Source organism: Xyrauchen texanus, chromosome 48, assembly GCF_025860055.1.
Source record: "Xyrauchen texanus isolate HMW12.3.18 chromosome 48, RBS_HiC_50CHRs, whole genome shotgun sequence".
NCBI classification, from domain to species: domain Eukaryota; kingdom Metazoa; phylum Chordata; class Actinopteri; order Cypriniformes; family Catostomidae; genus Xyrauchen; species Xyrauchen texanus.
The window spans coordinates 19,374,146-19,397,128 of record NC_068323.1 but is presented as its reverse complement, the minus strand read 5'-3'; the positions used below and the strand labels follow the sequence as shown (position 1 = coordinate 19,397,128).

Genomic DNA, 22,983 nt, shown 5'->3' with positions numbered 1-22,983 from the left:
AACCACAATTTTGCTCAGCTGCTCTGCACCCAATTTTTTTTTTATAAATAAATAAAAAAATAAAAAATATGATGCTGCCCTAGCTTTCATTTTCTCCATAACATCCACTCTTCTCCCCTCCAACAGCCAATGGTGAGCATCATAAGGGACTCTCTCTTCCCAAACCAGTCATGTGGTCAAGAGCAAGAATGGGTAAAAAGAGCCAATTCGTTCTTTGTCTGTGTTATCCATCATTAACCCGCAGAAACATTGTTTTGTGAAGCAGCCCATGTTGGTGTCCTTACCATCCATCTCCTGTAAACTTGTCCCTTTCCATCCATTTGTTCATTCATTCACCAATCAACCCATTTGCTCGCAAATCTGTCATGTTGTCTTCAACATTTGTTGTCATTTTGCAAGCTTCTGCAGATCCTGTGCTGCCGCAAGCTTTGTGGTGTAATTGTCAAAAGCTTTTTCCCAGATTGTCAAAGGCTGAGATGTTTCTTTCATTTGTAAACCAACACCATCAATGTGGTACTTTTAAAATGGTGCCGTACAGTATTTATTTTCTAGAGAGAACATGGAATCTGTTTTCTGGGGGACGCAAAAACCCACCACATTGTCTTAAACCATCTTGTAACATTTTGTGGCTTTTTTATTTGTGCATTTTAGCAATACTATTTGTTATTCCCTTCTGCAGAGGATTGAGATTCTGGTTGAAGTTCATAGTGTGCATGCAAGTAGTCATACTTTGTTGTAGTCACAAGCTTCCATGTGGTATGATGTCTTTTTCAAGTCTGCCATATTGTATGCCCTTTTGTCTCGAGAGAAACATTTTAATCAGAAAATCATGGTATTAGACAATCCATGCACTCATACTTTACATCCTTTTTATACTACAGGCTAAAATACAGTTGAAAAAAAATTATACTTTTTTGGGTTAAGTTTTTGCTCAGAAATAGACATATAAAATACACCTAACCATGTAAATAGCCTGCTGAGGAGTGCATTTAGGAGTGTAACATCTTATAGTTATAACTTGTGCATAAACAGTGGAAAACAACAAATCAACTGATCATTTGTGAAGATACCATTGGCTCCTGAGTAATATACTTTAATTAGCATTATTTGTTTGCAACAATTCCTGTCCCATCTGCATTGTTCAATGCCAATTGGTGTCTACCACTAATGAGACATTCTTTGATGATAACATCAACAGATTAATTTAACAGCGACTGCCCTCTTTTGACTAGCACCTTGAAAAGACTTAACCACAGACAGCTTGAGACCAAAACATCGGTCACTACTGCCGAAAACCTCAGCTAGCTCTTCAGAAATTACTTTTCCCCCTGTAAAAGTATGACATCTATTGGTCTTCAGTTTTTATTTTTGGCTTTTTTTCCTCCCAGCTTTTCGATATTTACTTGTACCACAGGGTTTAGGGAGCTGAGCTCTATTTGATTACCTTGTGATGAACTGAGGGTTTCAACATGGTGCCTCGGATGTGAATTTAATCAGTTTTCCTGGGAAGGGTCCATGTGCTCTATGTAGCCTTTTTGCTTCTGGCTGTGCTGCAAGATGGCACGGAGTACTGAAGGCTTGAAAGGCAGTTGAAGTGCCAATGTTTAGACTTCATCCAAGCAATCAGAAAGAAAACAGTCAAGGGAATTTTCTTTCATTTGCAGTTAACTTCACAAGTGAGTTTGACCTCTCAATTTGCTACTCCTATGCAAAGCATCCAAATCGCAGATTCACAAAGAAAGCAAACAAACATTATCCTTGTTAAAAAAATATTACTTGACCACTTAACCATATTCAGTTTTCCATTTAGAGTGTGACATACTCCAGTTACCAAAGATTGAGAGAAAGCATTTCAAATCAATTTTTCAACCTTAATTTTTCTTGTTTGTCCACATTGTGGCTCAAAAAGAGGTTATTTCATTTATTTCTATTTAATGTATTTTGGAGTAGACACTCTTTGCTGTTAGAGTTGGACAAATTCCTTGATTGTAAGATATTTGGATCCATCACAGACAAGGATAATTGACAACAGGTGTTTGCATTTTAGTGAGACAAATTTTAGAATATGCATTAAGTTTGAGAAATTTTCAATGTAGGACAATTTTTAACCATGTCACATGAATTTCCGTATGTGTTTTTGCTAAATTATTGTGCTTTGTCTTGATATAGACGCTGGATTCAAGATGAAAATATTTTCAGTTGTGCTGTAATATACCTGGTTCTTGAACAGGGGGTTTTACGGTATTTCCGCAAATATAAAAAAAAACTGAAAGCTTGCAAAAGATAATCAATTAAAACCCAAAGAGGAGTCAAACTCATTTAACCCTAATCGTTTTGTAGAGCTGAGGGTGGTAGTGATGTGTTCCACTGCTTTTTCAAGAGTTAAGAGAATGTTAGGAGGATGTGTAGATGTAAGGATGATTTGTAGTGATTAGAGGGAAGGGCTACTTCTAACCTATTGCTGCAGTGATTTTTTTATTTTTTGGGCCATTGTCGAATGACCGCATCCTCATCTTAAGTTCATTATTACTGGATACAGATGAGAGAAAAAGGAGAGAAGTACTCTTGATTCTGGCTTGAATAACAGTGATTTCAACTCTCATGTCATCATAGGTTCTCCAGCTGCACGTCTACCTATTCCAGCAAAGAAGCCTAATCTTGTGAGCAAACCCGGAGGACTGGGTAGGTAACAAAAAATATTTCTGTTTTTTTTTTTTTTTTTTTATTAATATATGTATATTATTCATATATATTTTAAAAAAAACCTCTAAGCACTGGGACTTTAAAGCAGGGATCTGTGAAGCTCCTTCAGGAAGTCCCTGGACAGTTATGTGAAAACATAAATTGAAAGTTATAAAGTGTTACATCGAAAATCTAGCTTTCTTATATTGGTGGTCACTGGGTTGGCTGAGAGTCTGGATGGGATATCCTTGGGTCGGTATAAGTAGAAAGCCCCTACTTTAAAGAAATAAGAAACTAATACACTAATCAGAAAAACCTATACTGAAATATCTTTAAAAAAAATAGATATAGCTGACTAAACAAACCTTACACAGCAAAAATGGTTCTTGAAATGAAGAAGGTTCTTTGCAGAACCTATGGTTCTGCAAAGAACTATTGAAGAACCATCTTTATTTAAGAATGTACAGAAGTGTTGTCATTGTAACAAAGATAGCACATGCATCCTCATGGTGCTCTTCATGATATTTGTCCCTTAGAAAAAAAGAAAACAGTATATTTTGTTTCAAGTATCACTAAACATCTATTTAAAAAGTTGCATAAATGTATTTGTGTACACAGCTGACAAGATGACAGACCTGAATCAGGACAAAACCTCCATCTTGAAACTAGCGCGGATACCTGTTACGGCAAAGCCAACCAAACCTAAGTCAACGTCTGCTCCTACTGTTGCAGGTATATTTTAGATTTGTGTAATTTGGCCTTACCTCTCTGTAATTGTCTGCTATTCTGAAAACAAGTATGGAAGTGTTTAGAAATTCGGCTGAAAGTACTATAGTCTGCTGAAGGTGTGCCCAAATGTGCCCGTAAACTGCATTTTCAATTGGTGTGTAGAAATATCCAGGTAGAAACAATTTGTCAACTACAATTATTTTGAAAATGACATTGATTGACACTTAGTTTGAATCCTAGCACCCCGCTTTGAGACATGGGAGAACTCTTCAGTGTTCAGCTCTGAACCTGCCTCTAAAGTCGATGCCATGGGCAAAGAACGCTACATTGGTAAAGAGACTTCTCAATCTTAACTACCCTTGCATACCAAGCTGTCTCAAAGATGCTGATTATGCATCTTCACATCATAAATGCAATCCGTCTTAAAGTTAATTTGAGAGTTTTTGGGCCAAAGCACTGGCATCTTAAACACAATGTGATGTTGTGCAGCTCCGCATGTGGTCTACAAAACGGATAAGAAGCCAGATGAACCATGCTCCATCACCACATCTCTGAGTTACTTTCCTGAAGAGGAGGGTACAGAACAAAATGTCACCAATCCGCCAAGAACAGCACCATCCAACCTCACTGTAGTGACCGTGGAAGGATGCCCCTCCTTCATCATTCTAGACTGGGAGAAAACAGATAATGAGACCACAGGTAAGATTGAGAGATGGATCAAATGATAACATGGCCAAATGTCTATTTGTAAAGGTCCTCAGATACAACTGAGCTCAAACCCTTACTAACCCTAATCCTTAACTTCAATAAGACAAACCCTATTCCTTATCTTTGAGGAGTCAAATCCTGACTCTTGACTTTAAGGAGCCAAATCGTAACCCTTGACTTTGAGGAGTCAAACCTTAACCCTTGACTTTGAGAAGTCAAACCATAACACTTGACTTTGAGGAGTCAAATCTTAACCTTTGACTTTGGTCAGTCACCAAACAACATTTTCCTTACCTTATTTTAATTTGCATCTTCCTACAGAATATGAGGTTATCTCAACTACCAAAGGACCTGATGGTAAACAGGTTTCCATCCTGACTACAAACCAGACGCACACAGCAGTGGAGAACCTCACACCAGAGAGCAGGTACAGCTTCATTACAATATCTTTCTGCAAACTCAAACCTCGCAATACAGGGCACTCTGGTGGATTTGATAGATGTATTTTGTTTGATGTGGGTGTCAAAAACCATAGGTGTTAGTCCTTGTATGCAGCCTGAGGTCTGCACAAGGTGTTGGACGTGTGTGCTGTGGTCTGGCTGAAGGGGAGCCGCCACGCTTGCTGGATTTTTAATGAGGCTGAACATAGACTCGTGATCTGGTGACACAGTCTAAACCAGGGCTTCCTATGGACTGGTTCTTGAGGCACGTGGCCCTTGGTAATGGCTCTACATCACACATGGAGGATCCATTAAAGGGGCGGCCACAGGCTTTCAGTCCTCAGACTCTGCAAAATAAATATATCAAGTGTCAGGGCTCAGAAGACGAGAAAATAAGAACCTCATTTTGCGTGGAATTTGAAAACAACCCACCAGTGTTCCAATTCAGACAGCGTCCGTTTTAATAATTTGGGATTAAACAGACTTCCTGCACTGTCAGCAGCGTACATTTTGATCCAAAATGAATAGACCTAATGGCTTTATGTGACTGGACCAAAGCAGAAACGTTATGCCGCATGACCTCTCTTTGTCTTACCTTGCAGATATGAATTCAAGGTGAAGCCCAAGAATGAGCTCGGGGAGGGGCCGTCCAGTGAACCGGTGTCTTTCAGTACAGAGTCTGGTAATGCTTTCAAACTTGAGCACATGCATTGTGAATAACAGATATTCAAATGGTTATATACCTATGACACATTTATTATTGATCTATATACATTTGGGTATATGCATATAACAGTTATTTATAAGAAAATTTTTGATTTTATCTTGTTATAGACATGTTTTAAACATATGACATTTTAATAACAGAGGTCCTGGAGCTATGAGCATATTTGTTAGTCTTAGTCATGGTTTACTCATGAGTCATTGTACTAAGAGGTGGGTTGAATCACCCAAATCCCAGTTTTAACATGAAATATGTTTTAAAAGTGGCATAAAATGCAAATATCCCCAGGGAAGAGCAGCAAATTGCTTTTCCAGGGCTTTACATATGGCCCTGCTGTCTGCATAAGTCAGCCATATTTTTTCTTCTTCTTTTTGTTTTTCTTCTTTATATCTTAGAGATGTATGTAATGAGTTGCTCATTGTTACCTTAATGACTCCAGCATGTCCCTGTACTGTCATAACCTTTGGTCCCATCAAAGCATGCAGATGCACCCCTGGAGTGCTGTCACCCTGCCAATGTTTGCCTGTCTTACATGCTCACTAACAACATATCATAAATAAAGAACAAATAAAGACCCACATAATCTAAATCGTTTATGGGAGGGGGGCTTTAGCTTTAAACATTGTCTGGCCCACAGAAGAAAGGGACTAGGAGAAAGAAAGGGAGTAGCGAATGGAAATGAGGGCAAAGGCATCTAAGAAGGAAAGAGAGTCCATATGTGCAATGATGGGAGAACAATAGAGGAATACTGAGTGATGAGATTTTACTGCCAAAGTCCCTGAGGCTCAATGTTTCTCCCCTATAGCTTTGGCAGACCCAGCAGGTTAGTTCATGCCAGCTGATCTCTCTTCACAAGAGAGAATAAGATCTGTTGGAAAAACACATTATTTTCTGCTTTTTGGAATTTATTCTACTTTTTGCTCAAGGCAATCTGCCCACCCATGTATAGCCAATACAGAATTGGCCGATTTGTGTCAGTAACTTTCCTATAGTCTACAGAACATTTTGATTGTCTCTATGGCCAGGTGGCTGTAAAACAAAGCCATCATTTCTGATTCCTCCTAATTTTCTGCCTGCTTTCTCTTGCAGCGGATCCACGAGTGAGCGAAAACGTCTCAGGTATGTTTCTTCTTTGCAATACTAATTCTCACAGGTGAAAAATTCAGATCTGTTGAATAAATGGATAATGTAATGAACAGTCCTAATAAAGGGGAAAAAATGCAAACGTGAGTTTGAGATAAGTAGACAGACAGAAGAAGCAAAAATGAGAAGGCAAAGTAGACATCATATGTCGACATCTTCCACACTAATTTTGCAGACAAAGAAAACATTTACCCAAGAGTGTTTAATGGATAACTCCATCCTTCATGCAACCGACAAACCCCAATCTCCAACAAGGTCCCTAGCTACTTTCTTGCAGTTTTGGCCAACTCATGGAATCTGATATTCAACTTCCATGAGTTCTTCCTGTGTATTGGATATTTAATTCCATTCAAGCCAAAATTGACAGATTAATGGTACAATGAATATAAAAAAATAAAGCCAATAGTTAAAAGAGATTGACAGGAGCCAATGGAAACTGAGTGGAACTTATGGAACAGCCCCTCAACTTTTTGTCCAGCAAGTCTTTGCGAACACATGTATAAACAAAAATGGGGTCTGCACTCCAATGATCTTTTGAAAAGACCACAAAATTAAACAATGATGTCTCAATGTTCTGCACAATATGTTCCAGCACATAATATCTGTGCTGATTAGTTCATAAAATAACATCTTGGTGTTTTTTCACCATTGCATTTAGGTAAAGATGCCATTTGGACCCAGTTCCCCTTCAAAACCGACTCTTACTCTGAGTGCAATGGGAAACAGTACGTGAAGAGGACGTGGTACCGCAAATTTGTTGGCATCCAGCTCTGTAACTCCTTACGGTACAAGATCTACCTGAGCGACTCCCTCAATGGTAAATCTGACAAAAACTATTATCCACACTGATCTACTTTAATTTTTGTATTTGTTTTATGGTAGGGTTACCTTTAAATTGACAGCTCTCTTCTTTCCTTGTCCCTGCAGGTAAATTCTACAACATTGGAGACCAGACAGGTCATGGTGAGGACCACTGCCAGTTTGTGGACTCATTCCTAGATGGAAGAACAGGCACTCAACTACCAGCAGACGGACTGCCAACAAGGCCAGGTAACCCAGGATAAACTACAAAGAAGCACAAATATAATACTACTTAGTATTATGTCTTTAGTTAAAATGTGCAAAAGGCCAGTCAAATATTCCTTCCACCACACATATTTTAACCATTTGTCATTTTGGATTTGTTAAAATGATGTTCAAATACCTGATCCTATCTCAGCTTAATATGCAGAGGCAACTGTAAATAAGCCTCTCATTGGTTGAGTAAGTGTAACACTGTGATATTGTGGCACATAAAAAATATTGTCTATTGTTGGAGTGTCCTGACATAACCAGTGGTGTGAGTTTGGGACATAACTTTTTGATTCTGACCCATGGCAGATTGGGTGAGTGTTCAGGAAAGCTGTTTGAAAACAATCATTATTTTTGCAATTCTGTTTGGTGGCGCAGAATTTACACTTCAGTTTTGTGCATTTACTTACTTTAATTGTTGTACATGGGTCAAAAACTAATACATTTCTTGATGTCTTTCAGGCTACTTCAGAGCAATGAGACAAGAGCCAGTCAACTTTGGTCAGATTGGTGGGAGCTCCCACATAACCTATGTTGCATGGTATGAATGTGGTACGCCAATCCCAGGGAAATGGTAGGACTCAAGCATCAATCCACACAGAATCCTGAAGAGCAACTCTCATTTGGTTGGGAGTGGTGACTGCCTAGGTTACATGACAGGCTTTTTTACTGTTTTTTTCTGCAAATGATGGTGAGATTGGTCACTCCTCAGCCTACATCACCAAAGATCATACCATTTATAATAGTGTACAGGATCAAAGAGTCAGGGAATTCTTTTGAGCACATTTGTGATATGTAATAGCAAAACAATGCCTCATCTCTTTATTTATCGTGCAGTTTCTAGGGCAAACAAAATAATTCATTATGAGCAAAACTACTTCAAAAACATTGAAGTGATGAACGTAAAAAAGAAAGGAAAAAAATATGTGTTTCAATATTGGGAAGCTGGCTCCCTGAAACTATTTTGATATTCTGTATAATATTATTTATCAAAGTTTGTGGTGCCATGTTTCTTGGTGATGACTTTTCAGTGAGGAAGGGCCAGGCTTTGATTATCCGCTTTAATAGTAAAGACAGCTTGGACTTTTGTCTCCCACCAGAGGCAGCTGTATTAGTTTAGTACTGATATTGTAGGTTTCTGATGTCAGATGTAAACTAAAACTCATATGTATAGCTGAGACTCTTTGCGATGTTGGTTTTACAAACACATTGTACTGGTAGAAGGCTCAACAAGTCAGGCTATCCATACAAACATAGGAAGAATGGAAACAAGGTGACCACATATCTATGTTTACAACAGATTGAAATTAAAATTAATGTTTCCTTCATACACACACCCCCACACATACAATCACACACACACACACACACACACACACACGCTTTGTAACACATAGTCTTCCATTGTAAGCCCTGGTGTAGACTATTTGTTGGTTCTAGTTTGTAAGGAAGACCTTACACTTGCAATTTGCACAGCACAAATGTATTTATATGTATATGAGAGTATTTTTTCAGGAAACCTATGACAGAATTAAGATCTTCCCCCTCAAACTTGTGAAACACAAAACACGTCACACCGCTTTGGCCTTTCTACAAAACAAATCCTACTTCTTTGAGTTGTTAATCTAGAGATATTCAAGGAATCTTGAAGATCTTAACATGTAAAGTACAGCTTGTATGGCTTCCATATTTTGTACAGTTTTGTTCCTGCCGATCCCCTTGGCAGAGTGTATCTGGCTTATCCGTATTTTCATGGACTTTGTTTGTAAGATGATGTTGATGATGTTTGGACATGTTTCCTCAGTTTCTGTATGTATTTTACAATAATAAATACCAGACATTGTTTATTTCTTTTTTTAAGAAAACTGTCTGTGTGTCATATTTGTGTCTTTTGTTATAGCACCCTATATATTTTTATTGATTTTTAAAGAATACAATAAAAACCCAGTACCTTGGGTCTCATTGCCTATTGTGTAACCTATTGCACATGTGGGTTTTCTGGTAAAGAAAAGGAATAACACTTGGTCTCCTTGACCAAGGACCAGCTGTTTGTTTTCTAGACTCTGTTTTGGATAGCACGCAAAATAACTTGATGCACTCTAGGACTATATGAACCAGTAAGTTGGTGAAATTATTTTAAATGGGGTGAGTCCTGAACAGCTTTGAGTGTAATATAACAAAAGGAATTAAAGGGCGTTGATATAAGTTTACGAGAGTATAAGTTTTACCTTAATTCCTCTTTGATGAAACTAAAGATCATCTATAAGTGCAGGCCACCCACACAACTTTTTTACATTTTCAGCAGAAAGGCGTACAGAGAAATCAGCAGCTCACTCCCTGGAGACTTCACAACTAGTTTAACCACTACTCTCCATTCACACAGCTGTGCTCATGGTCATGAATCAAAGCAGCCACTGCATTGTCGATTCTTGGCATGCCAGCAAGAATACAGCCATGGCATATTAAGCCTCCTGGTGGCAAATCATTGGCAATTACAGTGTGCGATTTAGTCCCAACACGTGCTGGGAGGACCTCAGCAAACTTCTAAAATCCACATTCATTTGTTATTAAAGGGACTATGGGTTTACTAGCCAAAATGTGTACAAAAACTAGGATAGGAAGTCTGAGCATCATTAGATGAGTATATAATAGTTTGTTCAATATGAGCTCATCGAGTTATAGGGTTAAAATATTTACAGCCAGGCAATAGGGTGACAAACACACAATCTGGCAGAGTTTCGGTTATTTAAAATGTGTTGCTGAGCTTTTGACAAATAAAGTCCAAATAAAAGTGTGTGGGTGTGCTGAGCCACAATGGGAATTTAAATGTATCTGTATACAAGTCTGTGTGCATAAACCAAATGAAAGATGGGGAAGACAAATGGATCTGCTGACTTTCAAACAAAACCAAAACAAACCCCAAAGGAAGTGTGAAAACCTGCTGTGGTAATTTTCAGAGGTCAATGGAGTACTGTGGAATTGCTCTCATTTTAGACATGTGTGCATGTAAGTGTAGTCAAAATGGCCTTGATCAGATATATATATATATATGAGGTTTTTGGAAGGACAAGATGAAGAGAGTCTTGAAGAGAGTCAAACATCCAATTACTTCACCCTAATTAGACAAGACTTTATTGGAGACTGGCAACCACAAAGACACAAGTGAAAATCCACACAAAGTCCAACTCAGCATATTTTTCAGCATTTTGCTGAAATCTGGACACACAGAGAGGCAAAGAACTGTTGTTGCTCCGAGCAAGCACGTGCTGGTAAGCATATCCACCCTGGCAGCTGAGAATAAGAACATAGTCACAATCTGTTTGCAAATTAGCCAGGTGGAATTAAGAATACCATCCCTTATCCACCAAAACAAGCTGACAATAAACAAACTACCCGGATAGCATCAAAGAAACTCGACCCTGACAATCAATAGGGAAACTTCTTCCATCTTCCCTCAGAGCTGTAGCAATTCCTTGTCTAAGCAGGAGAAATGTTTCTTTCCAAAAACTGATGAGCACTGAAATGCTTCAATCTGCAAAAACAGAATAATCCTTCAGAGCTGTGTCATTTTTCTGGTCCTGTTTTGAGATAAATCTTTACACTAGAATAGGAGGACCAGATGTCCTGGAATCACAAGGTGCACCCTTGTGTTTCTAGTCCAAATAATTAACAAAAAATGTATATATGTCCTGGGTTTAGTCATAAGATCAGTGACTCTTTGAAAATGAAGAATCCTCAATGTCCTTCAAGTTACCATCTCTGTTATCTTTTGTAGTCCTCAATAGGATGACATTTTAGAAAAAGAATGCTGTTTTTTTGCCATTGCAAATTGAGTTGATAATGTTTCCATACTAGAGCCTCTTTCAGCAAATCAGCTCGCAATATATCTGGTTGCCATGTAAAGCACTTGCTACAGCTCCCTAGCATCCTACCAAGAAATTGCTGTTATGATCACCGATATTTGAACACTGTACCTGTGTCCAAAATTGTGTAAAGTCACAGTATTTACTGTATTTGATGAAGGATGCACTTCTCAGCCAGTAATTAAGCAGTGGGATGCATGTAAGCTGTATGAATAGATCCAGTTACGCAGGTACTGACCCTCGACCTGAATTTATAACGTAAGAACCGTGAAAATAATCTACTCTGGTTTTGTTAAACAAGAAACATTTAAGTACAAGGAACAAGTTTCTTGGTATATATATAATTTACAGTTGAAAAGAGCTGCCCGACTCGTAGTTCACAGACATTCTTTTAAATCCAGTATTTTGAACATGGCGTCGCCTCAGCTCCCAAAGGATTAATGAATCATAAAGTGTCCAGTCGATCCAAACTTCTGAAATTGCCAGAAATAGAAGGTCAAAAGGGTATTTCTTGCTTACTGTTTTATGAATACTGAGGATTCAGACATCCTACTCCACTGAAATACTGTTCTGGTATACCATATATTAGGGAAGTATGAATATTCAAACTTAGCATGTGATCGGCTGATACTGATTCAATCACTAATATTTATTTTAAAAGTGCCCCTAGCCACACTTTTGCAAGTAATGTGCTGCAGGTATGTTAATGCCTCACAATGTCAAATTACATTCAATATTCATTCATTGTGAAATGCTAACATTAATTTGAATTGAAAACTCATTCAGACATACTGACAACCATGAAACACCATAAATGCATTACACATAGCAGAGATATGTTCAAAAATAAGAGATATATATTCAAAACTGCTCCTGTGAGCTATCATTAGTATCTATGACTTGTTTACAATTTTTGGCATTTTGTTGTAATGCAAATCACTAATTATTCAGCAACTGCATGAAGACGGTGTGCTGTTCCTGAAAGTTAAAGTGTTATTTCTGTTATCAGTGATATTGTGACAAACATCTTTCTCTGATTTAAACCAGGTGTAAAGGGAATTAAGGGAAAGGAGGAGGCGAGAACCGGCTTGACAATATAAATAATAGTTTTAATGGTAAACTTAAACAAAAGACACAAACACACACATGACGGTCAGCTGCCATAAACAATCTCTCTCCTGCACCTCCATCCGCCGTTGGCCTTTATCCCTCTCGGAGACTTGATTTTCTGATAAGGGACCAGGCGTGTAGAATCACCACCTGGCACCGCCCTCCACCCTGTCATATTCCTCCCTCGTTCTCTCAGGCTGGAGAGCCCCCGGCATGACGTACACCCCTGTACTTCCTGTAACAGTGTAGTACCCCCCCAAAAAACACTATAACATTTAAAACAGAGGGAAAAGGCCAACACGGAGTGGCAGTGAGAGAGAGAGAGAGAGAGAGAGAAAGACGAAAAAAAAAAAAACACTTACTCACCAGTTCTCCTATACGCCGTAGCTTGGTCCTCGCCCACTCCTCCACCCTCTAATGGATGACAGCCGCGCCTCCCTGGGCGGATCAGAGGCAGTCCTCCAGCCCCTGGTGGACGGAACACCCTGCAGCGTTCTCGGGGAACAGAAGGGGTCTCCTTTGCCCCAGGCAGCAGCCCTGACCGCTCCAAATGGTCGGTTAGGAGCCCCTTATCCCCTCGTGGTCAGCGGCCGTGGACTGTAGGGAAGCGGCCACAGATGCTCCAATGGGGTGGATGGTAGTGGCGAGAACACTACCACGGCGTATCCTTCCCGGGTCTTTGGCACCAGTGCAAAGGGAATGAAGGGAAAGGAGGAGGCGAGAACCGGCTTGACAATAAATAATAATTTTAATGGGTAAACTTAAACAAAAGACACAAACACACACATGACTGTCAGCTGCCATAAACAATCTCTCTCACTCCTGCACAAGCCTCCGCATTCTGCCTTTATCGCTCTCGGAGGCTTGATTAGCCTGATAAATGACCGGGTGTGTACCACCAGAGTTCTCAAATACTGCTGGGATGAGTGACTAATGAGACATTTAGGGCACCTGAGGAGCACATAATCACTCCACACACTGACTCTTTGTCCTCTCCATCTCTAACTGTACAGCAAGTCAGAATTACTACCGTAATGACTCTTAAAAATGTGCACCTTACAATTCATACACATGTAATATTATAGGTTATTTTTAAAACAAGCCAGGATCTTCATCGGAATAATGAGCATATCTGAAAATTGGAGGCAATGTAATGCTTTGAGGGCTAAACAAGTGCACATTAGTTAATATTTTGTGCCTGCTGCAATAAAAAAAAAAATTGGCCCTTAATCTAGGCACGTTCAATCAATCGCCAATCACAGATTTAACGCTAATACCGGTTTATCGCTTTTGGTGTCTGATCAGTTGATGCATCCCTAACTGGTATATTCATTACTGTATGATTATTAGATATAATACATACTTTGTCAAAGCAACTGAAGTTATTCAGCCAAGACTGTAGTTTTGAGCGGCGGGTATTTTGAATACATTTTGAAGTGTATTTGACTAAATCAATACAGTGAGTGCTCACATGTTGTCATATGCCCAAATAGAAAGAAACTGACTGTAAGTCAAAGTGCTCGGGTACCGAAATTAGTTTGTATTTGGTACTACCTGTACTGCAGACAGTCTAGTATTTTTACATCTTTTTAATTTTAGCATCGATTTGGTACTTTTGACATCCCAAACACCAACTACACTGTACATCATTTTCTATCATTTCAATAAAATAAACAACATCTTTTGAACTACTGTTATTCCTATCATGAATTTAGACAAGGTTGGGTGTGCAACTCTCATGAAAAAAGTGGATTCATGGGCATACCCTTCACCCTTTTTGCATTCTGAAGGGTCCAGTGGCTGTTTGTTTGTTTTCTTCTTTCTTTTTCCAAATACGGCAACCAGATGTGCAAACGCATTCCGTTCACAAGATGCAAATGTAAATAGAAATTTTGAAAGCCATTGAGAATGTTCTTTATAAACACTTTAAACGTTTCAATAACCATGTTTCTCACTCATAAGCATCACAAAAATATGCTGTTAATCCACCTTGGAACTGAATATGAGAAGTAATTTGAGAAATATTCTGAAGTTAAAGGAAAAGATGTGTTGGACAGCTGTATCGGACATAGTATTTGATTAATTCTCTCATTGATTTCCTCGTATTCGAAGATCAAATGACTCCCATTGTTAAATGTAACCAAAGGCTAATGGAATACAAGAGAAAAGTCCAGAGGGTTCAGAGAAAAGCAATAGAGTTCGAAACATCTGGAAATATTATCTCATGTCCAAGCAACACACACACACGTAAACAAAGATGTTCACATAATAAATAAGGGCATACAAATGAGAACTAAACAAGCGATACACATTGACTGCACTGAGTGATACATAACTGCACTGTAGAAATGAAACTAAATTGTGACAATGAATGCAGTGTGATTCTGTATCTGGTGCTCAGAGGTTGATCTTTATTAGGCTATTATATCAGTTTTCCATTTTGAAGAGTAATATGTCATATCATAATTAAATATACCAAAGGACTGGTGATGCTGAATGGACAGAAGCCTGGAACAGAGGAACATATGAGAAGAGAGACAAAGAAACTGGTTTTACCATTAACATCCTGATGAGCTCAACTCACCAACCATTAAGCCAATCAACACAGTGAAGCGGAATTTCATACTTACTTTACTTACCTAATTTCTTATTTCAAGTAATATACTTTACTTAAGTACTAAGTTTACTTCATTTGCATTATTTACTTCCTTAGCTTAACTTTATTTAGTTTACTTAATTTACTTTATCTTAATTACCTATTTAACTTAAATGAATCATGTAATTTGCTAACTTTATTTACTTAACTAATTACTTATTTAACTTCAATAACTCAACTTAAGTACATAGTTTACTTTAGGCAAATCAACTGGCCAAGATCTAATATTAGTGATGCATGGAGCAAGCTAGATCAATACCTGTGCTCCACCTTGGAGAACTCACTTAATGGGAGGGTGGAGGTCAAGCTTAACATGTTTAGTGACATTGTTTATTAGGATTAGTAAGGAAGGGTGGTCTGAGGAAATGAGTAGGAAAGAAAAGGAGATACTCCATCTGGTGAAAGAGCAGAGGCAGTTTGGCATGGAGAATGAGAATGAGGAGCATGAGAAGGAGGGCTTGAAAGTGTTGTGAGATGGCAGAAGCGCTAGGTTAACGGCATTGAGGAGGGCAGAGATAATTTGACAGTGGCGAAACAATGAGCATGAGAGGGTGAAGTTCATCATGGATCCTTTTAGTTTGTCCAGAAACCTGATTTTGTTGAAGAGGAGTGCTGGTGATGGTGAAGGAGGAACTAGAGGACCACATGAAAAAGCAACTTGGTGATCCACATAAATATAGCCATTCTACTGCCTTGCATATGTCCCACAGCCAGTGGTGCAAGAAGTGGAATTTGTTGTAGCTCTGCCTAAGTTGAGTGATATCAGGCAGGTTGTAGAAATCACCATTCCCTTGGAGTGGTGAAGGGCAGTGGCCATCTTTACACCAAAGCAACAGATATCGACCATCATTAGTCCGTTTAGGAGTATTGTTTGACTTAATGTGGAGGGAAACATTTTCGTTTCAGTGGTAGCAAGGAGGATTTCTGACTACCTCCTAAAGAATGTATACACAGACACAAGCTGCCACGAGGCAGTTGTCCCAGGTTTCCCTGAGTTTGTGGAGCATGCATCAATTATTTGGAAGCAGATCCGATTTGCAAAGAGAGACATGAAATATCTCCACATAGTCTGATGGATTGGTTCCACACCAGCATGTCAGCTATGCACTGGAGTTTCCAGTCTGGGGTGAGATTAACAGCTCTGCACAGCTATATGGATGATATCACAACCATCGTCCAGACAGCTTCATGTGCACAATGACACTTGAAAAGGCTGGAAGAGCTATTGGAATGGGCCAGGATGAAAATTAAGCTAATCAAATAACATAGCCTGTTTATTCATTTATTAATTTCTTCTTTTTCATGATTGTGTTAGGAAAGATGAAATGTCATTTGAGATAGGGGAAAGAATTCCAGTACTTGCAATGTAGCAAATTGAAGTTTAGGGAGAGAATACACTGCAGATGTCCACCGTATGGTTTTCCTAAAGCAGCTGAAAGAGGGCCTGGATATGATAGATCATTGTCATTTCCCAGGCAAATTCAAGGTCTGGTGTTTCCAGTTTACACTTTACCATTGCCTGATGTGGCCGCTAAAAATGTGTTAGATCACTGCGTCTGTGGCAAAGATGGATAGCAAGGCCAACAGTTACATCACAAGGTATCATTGTATGGAAGGAATTCCTTAAATCGGCCTATAAAGTCCATCACCCTGGGTTGCAATCAGGCTGGTCTTATAACAATAGGAATTGACAGACCAGTCTGTGAGGGCTGGTCAAGCCCAGATCAGAACAGGCCGCACTTGGAAGGTGGCAGAGGATGGAAATCAGGTGGTTTCAAGGCTGAAGCATAAAGAGATTGTTGGAATAACCCAGTCAAGAGAATCAGGTCTCGGATAGAAGGTGGCTCCCAAATTCTGGTCAGCAGCCTCCAGAAAGCAATGATGGTTACAGAAGTGTCTAGTATGGAAGAGGAATAGTATATGATTAGAGCAAGCAGCCAGAAGCAACAAGGGCACTGGAGAAAAGCTTTTTAATATATCCATGTATGACACCCTTCCAAGCCCTAGAAATGTGTCTCAGTTATATGGCACAGAGGACATTTGTCCCCTCTGTGAGGCCCCAAAATGTGAATGTGCAGCATATGTTGGCTGGTTGCAAGGCTGCCTTGGCTCTAGGACTGTACTAGCGGTGGAATGATCAAGTCCTGTGTAAACTGGCAGAGATTCTACAATAAAGGCAAAAAAGGCCACCATGCTCCTTAGAGGCAGTTCATTGATTTTGTTTAAAAGGTAGGGAGGGAAGCCGATGTCGAGCCAGGGACATTGGATGTCGACCTCAATCAGCAACTAAAATTTCATTCTGAAGTCGCCATTGCCCCTTGAGACCAGACCTAGTATATAGTCGACATCATCTAGAAAAGTCAAGATGATTTAGCCTACCATCCCATGGGAATAGGTCTTGGTGGCAGCTCATGAGAGGAAGAAGTTAAAATATGCTGATCTGGCTGCTGAGTGCAGGAAAAATGGATGGAGGTCAGCAATGTACCCTGTGGAGGTCAGGTATCAAGGAGTGTTAAGTTGAAAGACATAGGTATCAGAAGTGAGAAAGTATGTAAACGTGGTGGTGCAGCGGTTAGCACTGTCGCCTCACAGCAAGAAGGTCGTGGGTTCAAACCCTGGTTGCCCCGGCCTTTCTGTGTGGAGTTTGCATGTTCTCCCCGTGTCTGTGTGGGTTCTCTCCGGGTACTCTGGCTTCCTCCCACCATCCAAAAGACATGCAGGCTAGGTTAATTGGTGTCTCCAAAAAAAACAATTGCCCTAGGTGTGGATGTGGAGGTGAGTGTGAGTGTATGTCTGTCTATGTGTGGCCCTGCGATGGACTGGCGACCTGTCCAGGGTGTCCCCTGCCTTTCGCCCAATGTTAGCTGGGATAGGCTCCAGCCCCCCGCGACCCTGTACACAGGACAAGCGGTTGACGATGGATGGATGGACTTTAAACTTAACACATTTTTTTGCTTGCATTCCTTTATTTTCCTACTTAGCTTATTTTAAATAATTGACTTACCTATCTACTTATTTAACTTAAATTAGTACTTTATTTAATTTACTAACTTACCAAATTACTTAACTGGTCAAAAGTTTTGAAACACTTGACTGAAATGTTTCTCATGATCTTAAAAATCTTTTGATCTGATGGCGTATACTTAAATGTTTGAAAAATATAATTGTGCCACCATATAATTTTTTTCATTACAAAATTGAAATTTAATAAAAAAAATATATATATTTTTTGAAATTGATGACTTGGACCAAATAATAAAGAAAAGAAGCCAACAAGTGCCCAACATAGATGGGAACTCCTTCAATACTGTTTAAAAAGCATCCCAGGGTGATACCTCAAGAAGTTGGTTGAGAAAATGTCAAGAGTAAATTTCTGCTAAATCTAGGCAAAGGGTGACTACTTTGAAGATGCTGAAATATAACACAGTTTTCATTTATTTTGGATCTTGTTTAGTCACAAAATAATTCCCATAGTTCCATTTATGTTATTCCATAATTTTGATGACTTTACTATTATTCTAAAATGTGAAAGAAAATATATAATAAAGAATGAGTGTTTCAAAACATTTGTATTAAATGTATGGCAGAAGAGGTAGGGTATGTTGGATAAATATAAATAGACTACACTGTGTCCATCCATCCATCCATCATCAACCGCTTATCCTGTGTACAGGGTCGCGGGGGGCTGGAGCCTATCCCAGCTAACATTGGGCGAAAGGCGGGGGACACCCTGGACAGGTCGCCAGTCCATCGCAGGGCGACTACACTGTGTATTGCACATAATTTTTGCACAATGGGGCAGTTTTAACAATTCATGAGATGGATAGCCTAAGGGAAAAAACCGTTCTTGTGCATGACAGTTCTGGTGCTCAGAGCTCTGCGTCCAGAAGACAACTGTTCAAAAAGGTAGTGTGCTGGGTGAGTGGGGTCCAGAGTGATTTTTCCAGCCCTATTCCTTACTCTGGAAGTGTACAGTTCTGTACACCAATAATCCTCTCAGCAGTCCAAACTGTCCTTTGTGGTCTTCTGATGTCCGATGACAGTTATTGAAGTGCAGAGGATAGACTCAAGACTGCTGAGTAGAACTGTATCAGCAGCGCCTGTGGCAGGTTGAGCTTTCAGCTGGTGAAGGAAGTACAACCTCTGCTGGGCCTTTTTCACAATGGAGTCAATGCTGGTCTCCCACTTCAGGTCCTGTGAAATGGTAGTGCCCAGGAACCTGAATGACTCCACTGTTGTCACAGTGTTGTTCACAATGGTGACCAATGTTGGGGTGCTCCTTCTAAAGTCCTATCATCTCCACTGTTTTGAGCATGTTCAGCTCCAGGTTGTTTTGACTGCACCAGTAAGCCAGCCGTTCAACCTCCCTTCTGTATACAGACTCATTGTTATCTTGGATGAGGCCGATGACAGTAGTGTCATCTGCAAACTTCAGGAACTTGACAGAGGGTCCTTGGCATTGCAATCATTTGTATACAGGAAGAAGAGTAGTGGGGAGAGAACACATCCTGCAATCCTGTAATTACTTAGATTACTTATTAATTACTTAACTTTCTTTAATTACTTCTTCTACTTAGCTTGCTTGCTAACTTTACTTAGATTAATTAGTTATGCTTTTTTGGGAGCCAGGCATCTTCTCCAAGCTGGCCATCACTCCACCAAGTTCCTTCATTCAGGGAATCCTGACATGGAGAGAATTGGGGTATTTCCTCCACAGCACTCCATGTGATTTGTCAAGTCTCGACCCAGCAGGAAAGGCATGTCAACAGAAAGAAAAAAACGAATAGAGTCAGTATTTCCAAAACATGAGTGAGTGTTCAAACGCAGTGCTTTTCTCTCCAATGGTGAAATGGTACAAACAGTTATTTGATTTTCAACACAAACCCATCAAACCTGTCAGAGCAAATGATTTGTTTACAGTAAGCTATTGCTCATACTCCAATAGCACATTGATCATATAAGAGAGAAAAACAAGATGAATTCAGTAAACCTTTCTCTTCCTCTCTCTCTCTCTCTCTCTCTCTCTCTCTCTCTCTCTCTCTCTCTCTCTTTATGTCACCTCAGATGACTGTTGCCATATTCTAGCTCTGCACATTGCGTCTATTGGCCTCAGATCCACTGTAGTTATGTTTCCCTCCACTTACAAAAAAGTACTTTAGCTTTACCATGTTTTTAGGACAAGGTATAATTTTAAAGCTTCACTATGTAAGATTTATTTTGTTAAAATTAACAAACGTCCATTATTGAGTACACAAAACAATTATGTTCAAAATCCTGGCCTTGTGTCTCGATGATTCACTATAGTAAGCCTACATTAATTATGTATATTTTTAACTGTTGCTCAGATTTGGCGCAAAATCACAGGCTTAAATCATTCGCCCTTGCATGTTTATGTCATGTTCATAAGCACAGAGAAGAAGATTACTGTGTCGCGTATCAGCTGGGGAAGCTACAGATTCAGTCACGCTGTTCAGGACAGCAGCGGCAGGTCAACAGTTTCCAGATGGTTTTTAACTTAAATGTTTTGTAAAGTGGTTTACATGCCATAATGCTTGGGTATGTTTTCTGGTAGAGATGTTGAAGCTTATATTAGTTGTCAAGCTTTAACCCTTATGAAGCTTTTGGGTCAAAAATGACCGCTTTTTAAACTTCCTTCATGTCAGTGATGAGATTAGGTGACTTTTTCTAACTTTGCTATCAGCACACTCAAAAAAACAAAATCATTAAGCTGGATTGAGGTTGTGTGGTGGTGTGACAAAAAAAACTCACACTCGTGATGACCCCAGTTTGGAAATGAATGGGTAAGAGGATAAAACAAGCATTTATTATTATTATTATTATTATTATTATTATTATTTGTCAAATAAAATCAATAAATCAGCCACAATGTAGAAAACACACACAGAAATGAAGGTGATACTTTAACATATCCACAATGCATAATGCCCATGCTCTCTCTCACACACACACACACACACACACACACACACACACACACACACACGCACACACATACATACACACAAACACACACACACACACAGGAATGAAAAGGTGAGACTATAAATGAGAGCATTTCTTTTAGAATGTCAAATAAAATCAGCCACAATGCAGAAAACACAGAAATGAAAGGGTGAGACCATAATATATCCAGAATGGAGAACAAACAAACACACACACGCATAAAATAAAGGGTGAGGCAATAATAATGAGCACACACCAAGAATTCTTACACACATGCACGCACACCAACAAGCACACACAGACACATACGCATGCAGACACATATAAACACGCAGACAGACAAGCGCACACACACACACACACATCAAAGGCTGCGTTTTAGACTTATTTTTCCACTGTGAAAAAGTGTTCTCTTTGTACCACTATGGTTTGTAAAAATAATGGGTCATAAAATTGCAAAAACGGACACTTCAAATCACCTCAAACCAAAATAAAAATGCTAAATATTGGCAAAAATAGGGATTTTTTTTTAATGTATTTGATAATGTCTAAATATACAGTATATCCAAATGCAGAACTTTTGCCCCTAATGCTTTGTTGGGACTCATGGATTCAGATACAAGACAAAGGCAGACCTAGCACAGTCATAAAGCCTGACTGAGGCCTACAAACACACAGTCATAAATCATACTGATAAATACCACACCAAAATCAAACAAAGGGAGTACAAAACAGACAACAAATCCCATGAAGCTTTGCACACTTTACAACTATGTGTGAAATTACAAAGGATCGAACTCTCAACTCCTATTGGATGAGGTCCTCAACAGAACGCCCCTCAACCATGATGTCATCAGGAGTAGAAATACCTCTGAGATCCTTCTGGGCATGGCTTCCAGCGACATTAATTGCTGTGCGTAGATGTAGCTCATCGCTGCTCTCAGGTGTAGCCTCGCTGCACAAGGAAGTAACGTACGACTTGAAACTGTGGCCATACAATCTCGCTGGATGAGTTGAGATTTGAGTTGTTCCACCGAACACTTTAACGGATCCGAAGGAGACCGCCGAGCAATCCGCATCTTCCACCAGCGAGCAATCCATTTTAAATCCATTTGGCTGCAGAACTGAAGATTTTTCTTTCCTCTTCAACCATGTCGAAGTTGTTGATTTCTCCGCCAGCCCGCCGAGAATTAGCAGCTCTATTGGCCGCCGACAGAGTGAAGAAACGGACTCCCGTCATCACCTGAACCTCGAGGAACAGAGTCGGAGTTAAAGGACGGATGAACACACATTCTACCAGTATCCTCACACAATCCAAGTAAGAGGTTTACATCTGGGCAGAGATAGAATATTTTAGTGTGTTATTCTTGTGTATAAAGGTTATTGCTTGTACAGTTTACGGACTGCCGAGTCCGCTCATTGTTGCTAATAATACTCAAGGTATTAATGTAATGTACTGTTATCACAAATGAGATTTTGCTATTTTGTAATCCAACCATGTTGGAATGTTGTGTATTTACAATATCGCGGATGAGACCGGCACACTGAGTTTATCCGACCAGGGGACAGTTTACGAGCTTCTCTCCCATGATAGCGAAACCGGCTTCAGTGCCGCCACTTTATTCTCTCTCTCTGTCATACTAACCGCACACACACGAACCCCTCACAAACATTTGGCTAGTTGATAACTTGGTGATAAAGTTCAGCTTTGTCCCCAAGTTATCGTAGAAGCGGAGATATGCGGTAAACGGGCAGACGCCATTATCTCCGTCCACATTCGCGTGAAATCTCGCGTGACCTACTTTCCACGAGAGCCGCGTCCGCCATTTTGTGCCTGTCACACACACACACACACTCCTTCCTCTCATGTGTTGACTTATGTTGGTTATCATA

The 22,983-nt window shown here is 39.6% G+C and overlaps 1 protein-coding gene across 4 annotated transcripts in view; it reads left to right on the top strand.

Moving 5' to 3' along the window:
- LOC127639617 (target of Nesh-SH3-like) overlaps window positions 1-9,358 on the top strand; it is a 29,988-nt gene extending 20,630 nt beyond the window's left edge. For 3 of the 4 annotated variants that reach the window (XM_052121730.1, XM_052121729.1, XM_052121727.1), the window contains 11 exons: window positions 127-192; window positions 2,614-2,682; window positions 3,301-3,414; window positions 3,652-3,741; window positions 3,901-4,110; window positions 4,441-4,546; window positions 5,162-5,241; window positions 6,373-6,402; window positions 7,085-7,243; window positions 7,354-7,476; window positions 7,960-9,358. In XM_052121730.1, coding sequence (XP_051977690.1) covers window positions 127-192; window positions 2,614-2,682; window positions 3,301-3,414; window positions 3,652-3,741; window positions 3,901-4,110; window positions 4,441-4,546; window positions 5,162-5,241; window positions 6,373-6,402; window positions 7,085-7,243; window positions 7,354-7,476; window positions 7,960-8,075 — 1,163 coding nt within the window. In that variant the 3' untranslated portion in view covers window positions 8,076-9,358. The remainder of the gene's footprint in view (window positions 1-126; window positions 193-2,613; window positions 2,683-3,300; window positions 3,415-3,651; window positions 3,742-3,900; window positions 4,111-4,440; window positions 4,547-5,161; window positions 5,242-6,372; window positions 6,403-7,084; window positions 7,244-7,353; window positions 7,477-7,959) is intronic. The other variant, XM_052121728.1, reaches the window with a different exon arrangement.
- The last annotated feature ends 13,625 nt before the right edge of the window (window positions 9,359-22,983 follow it).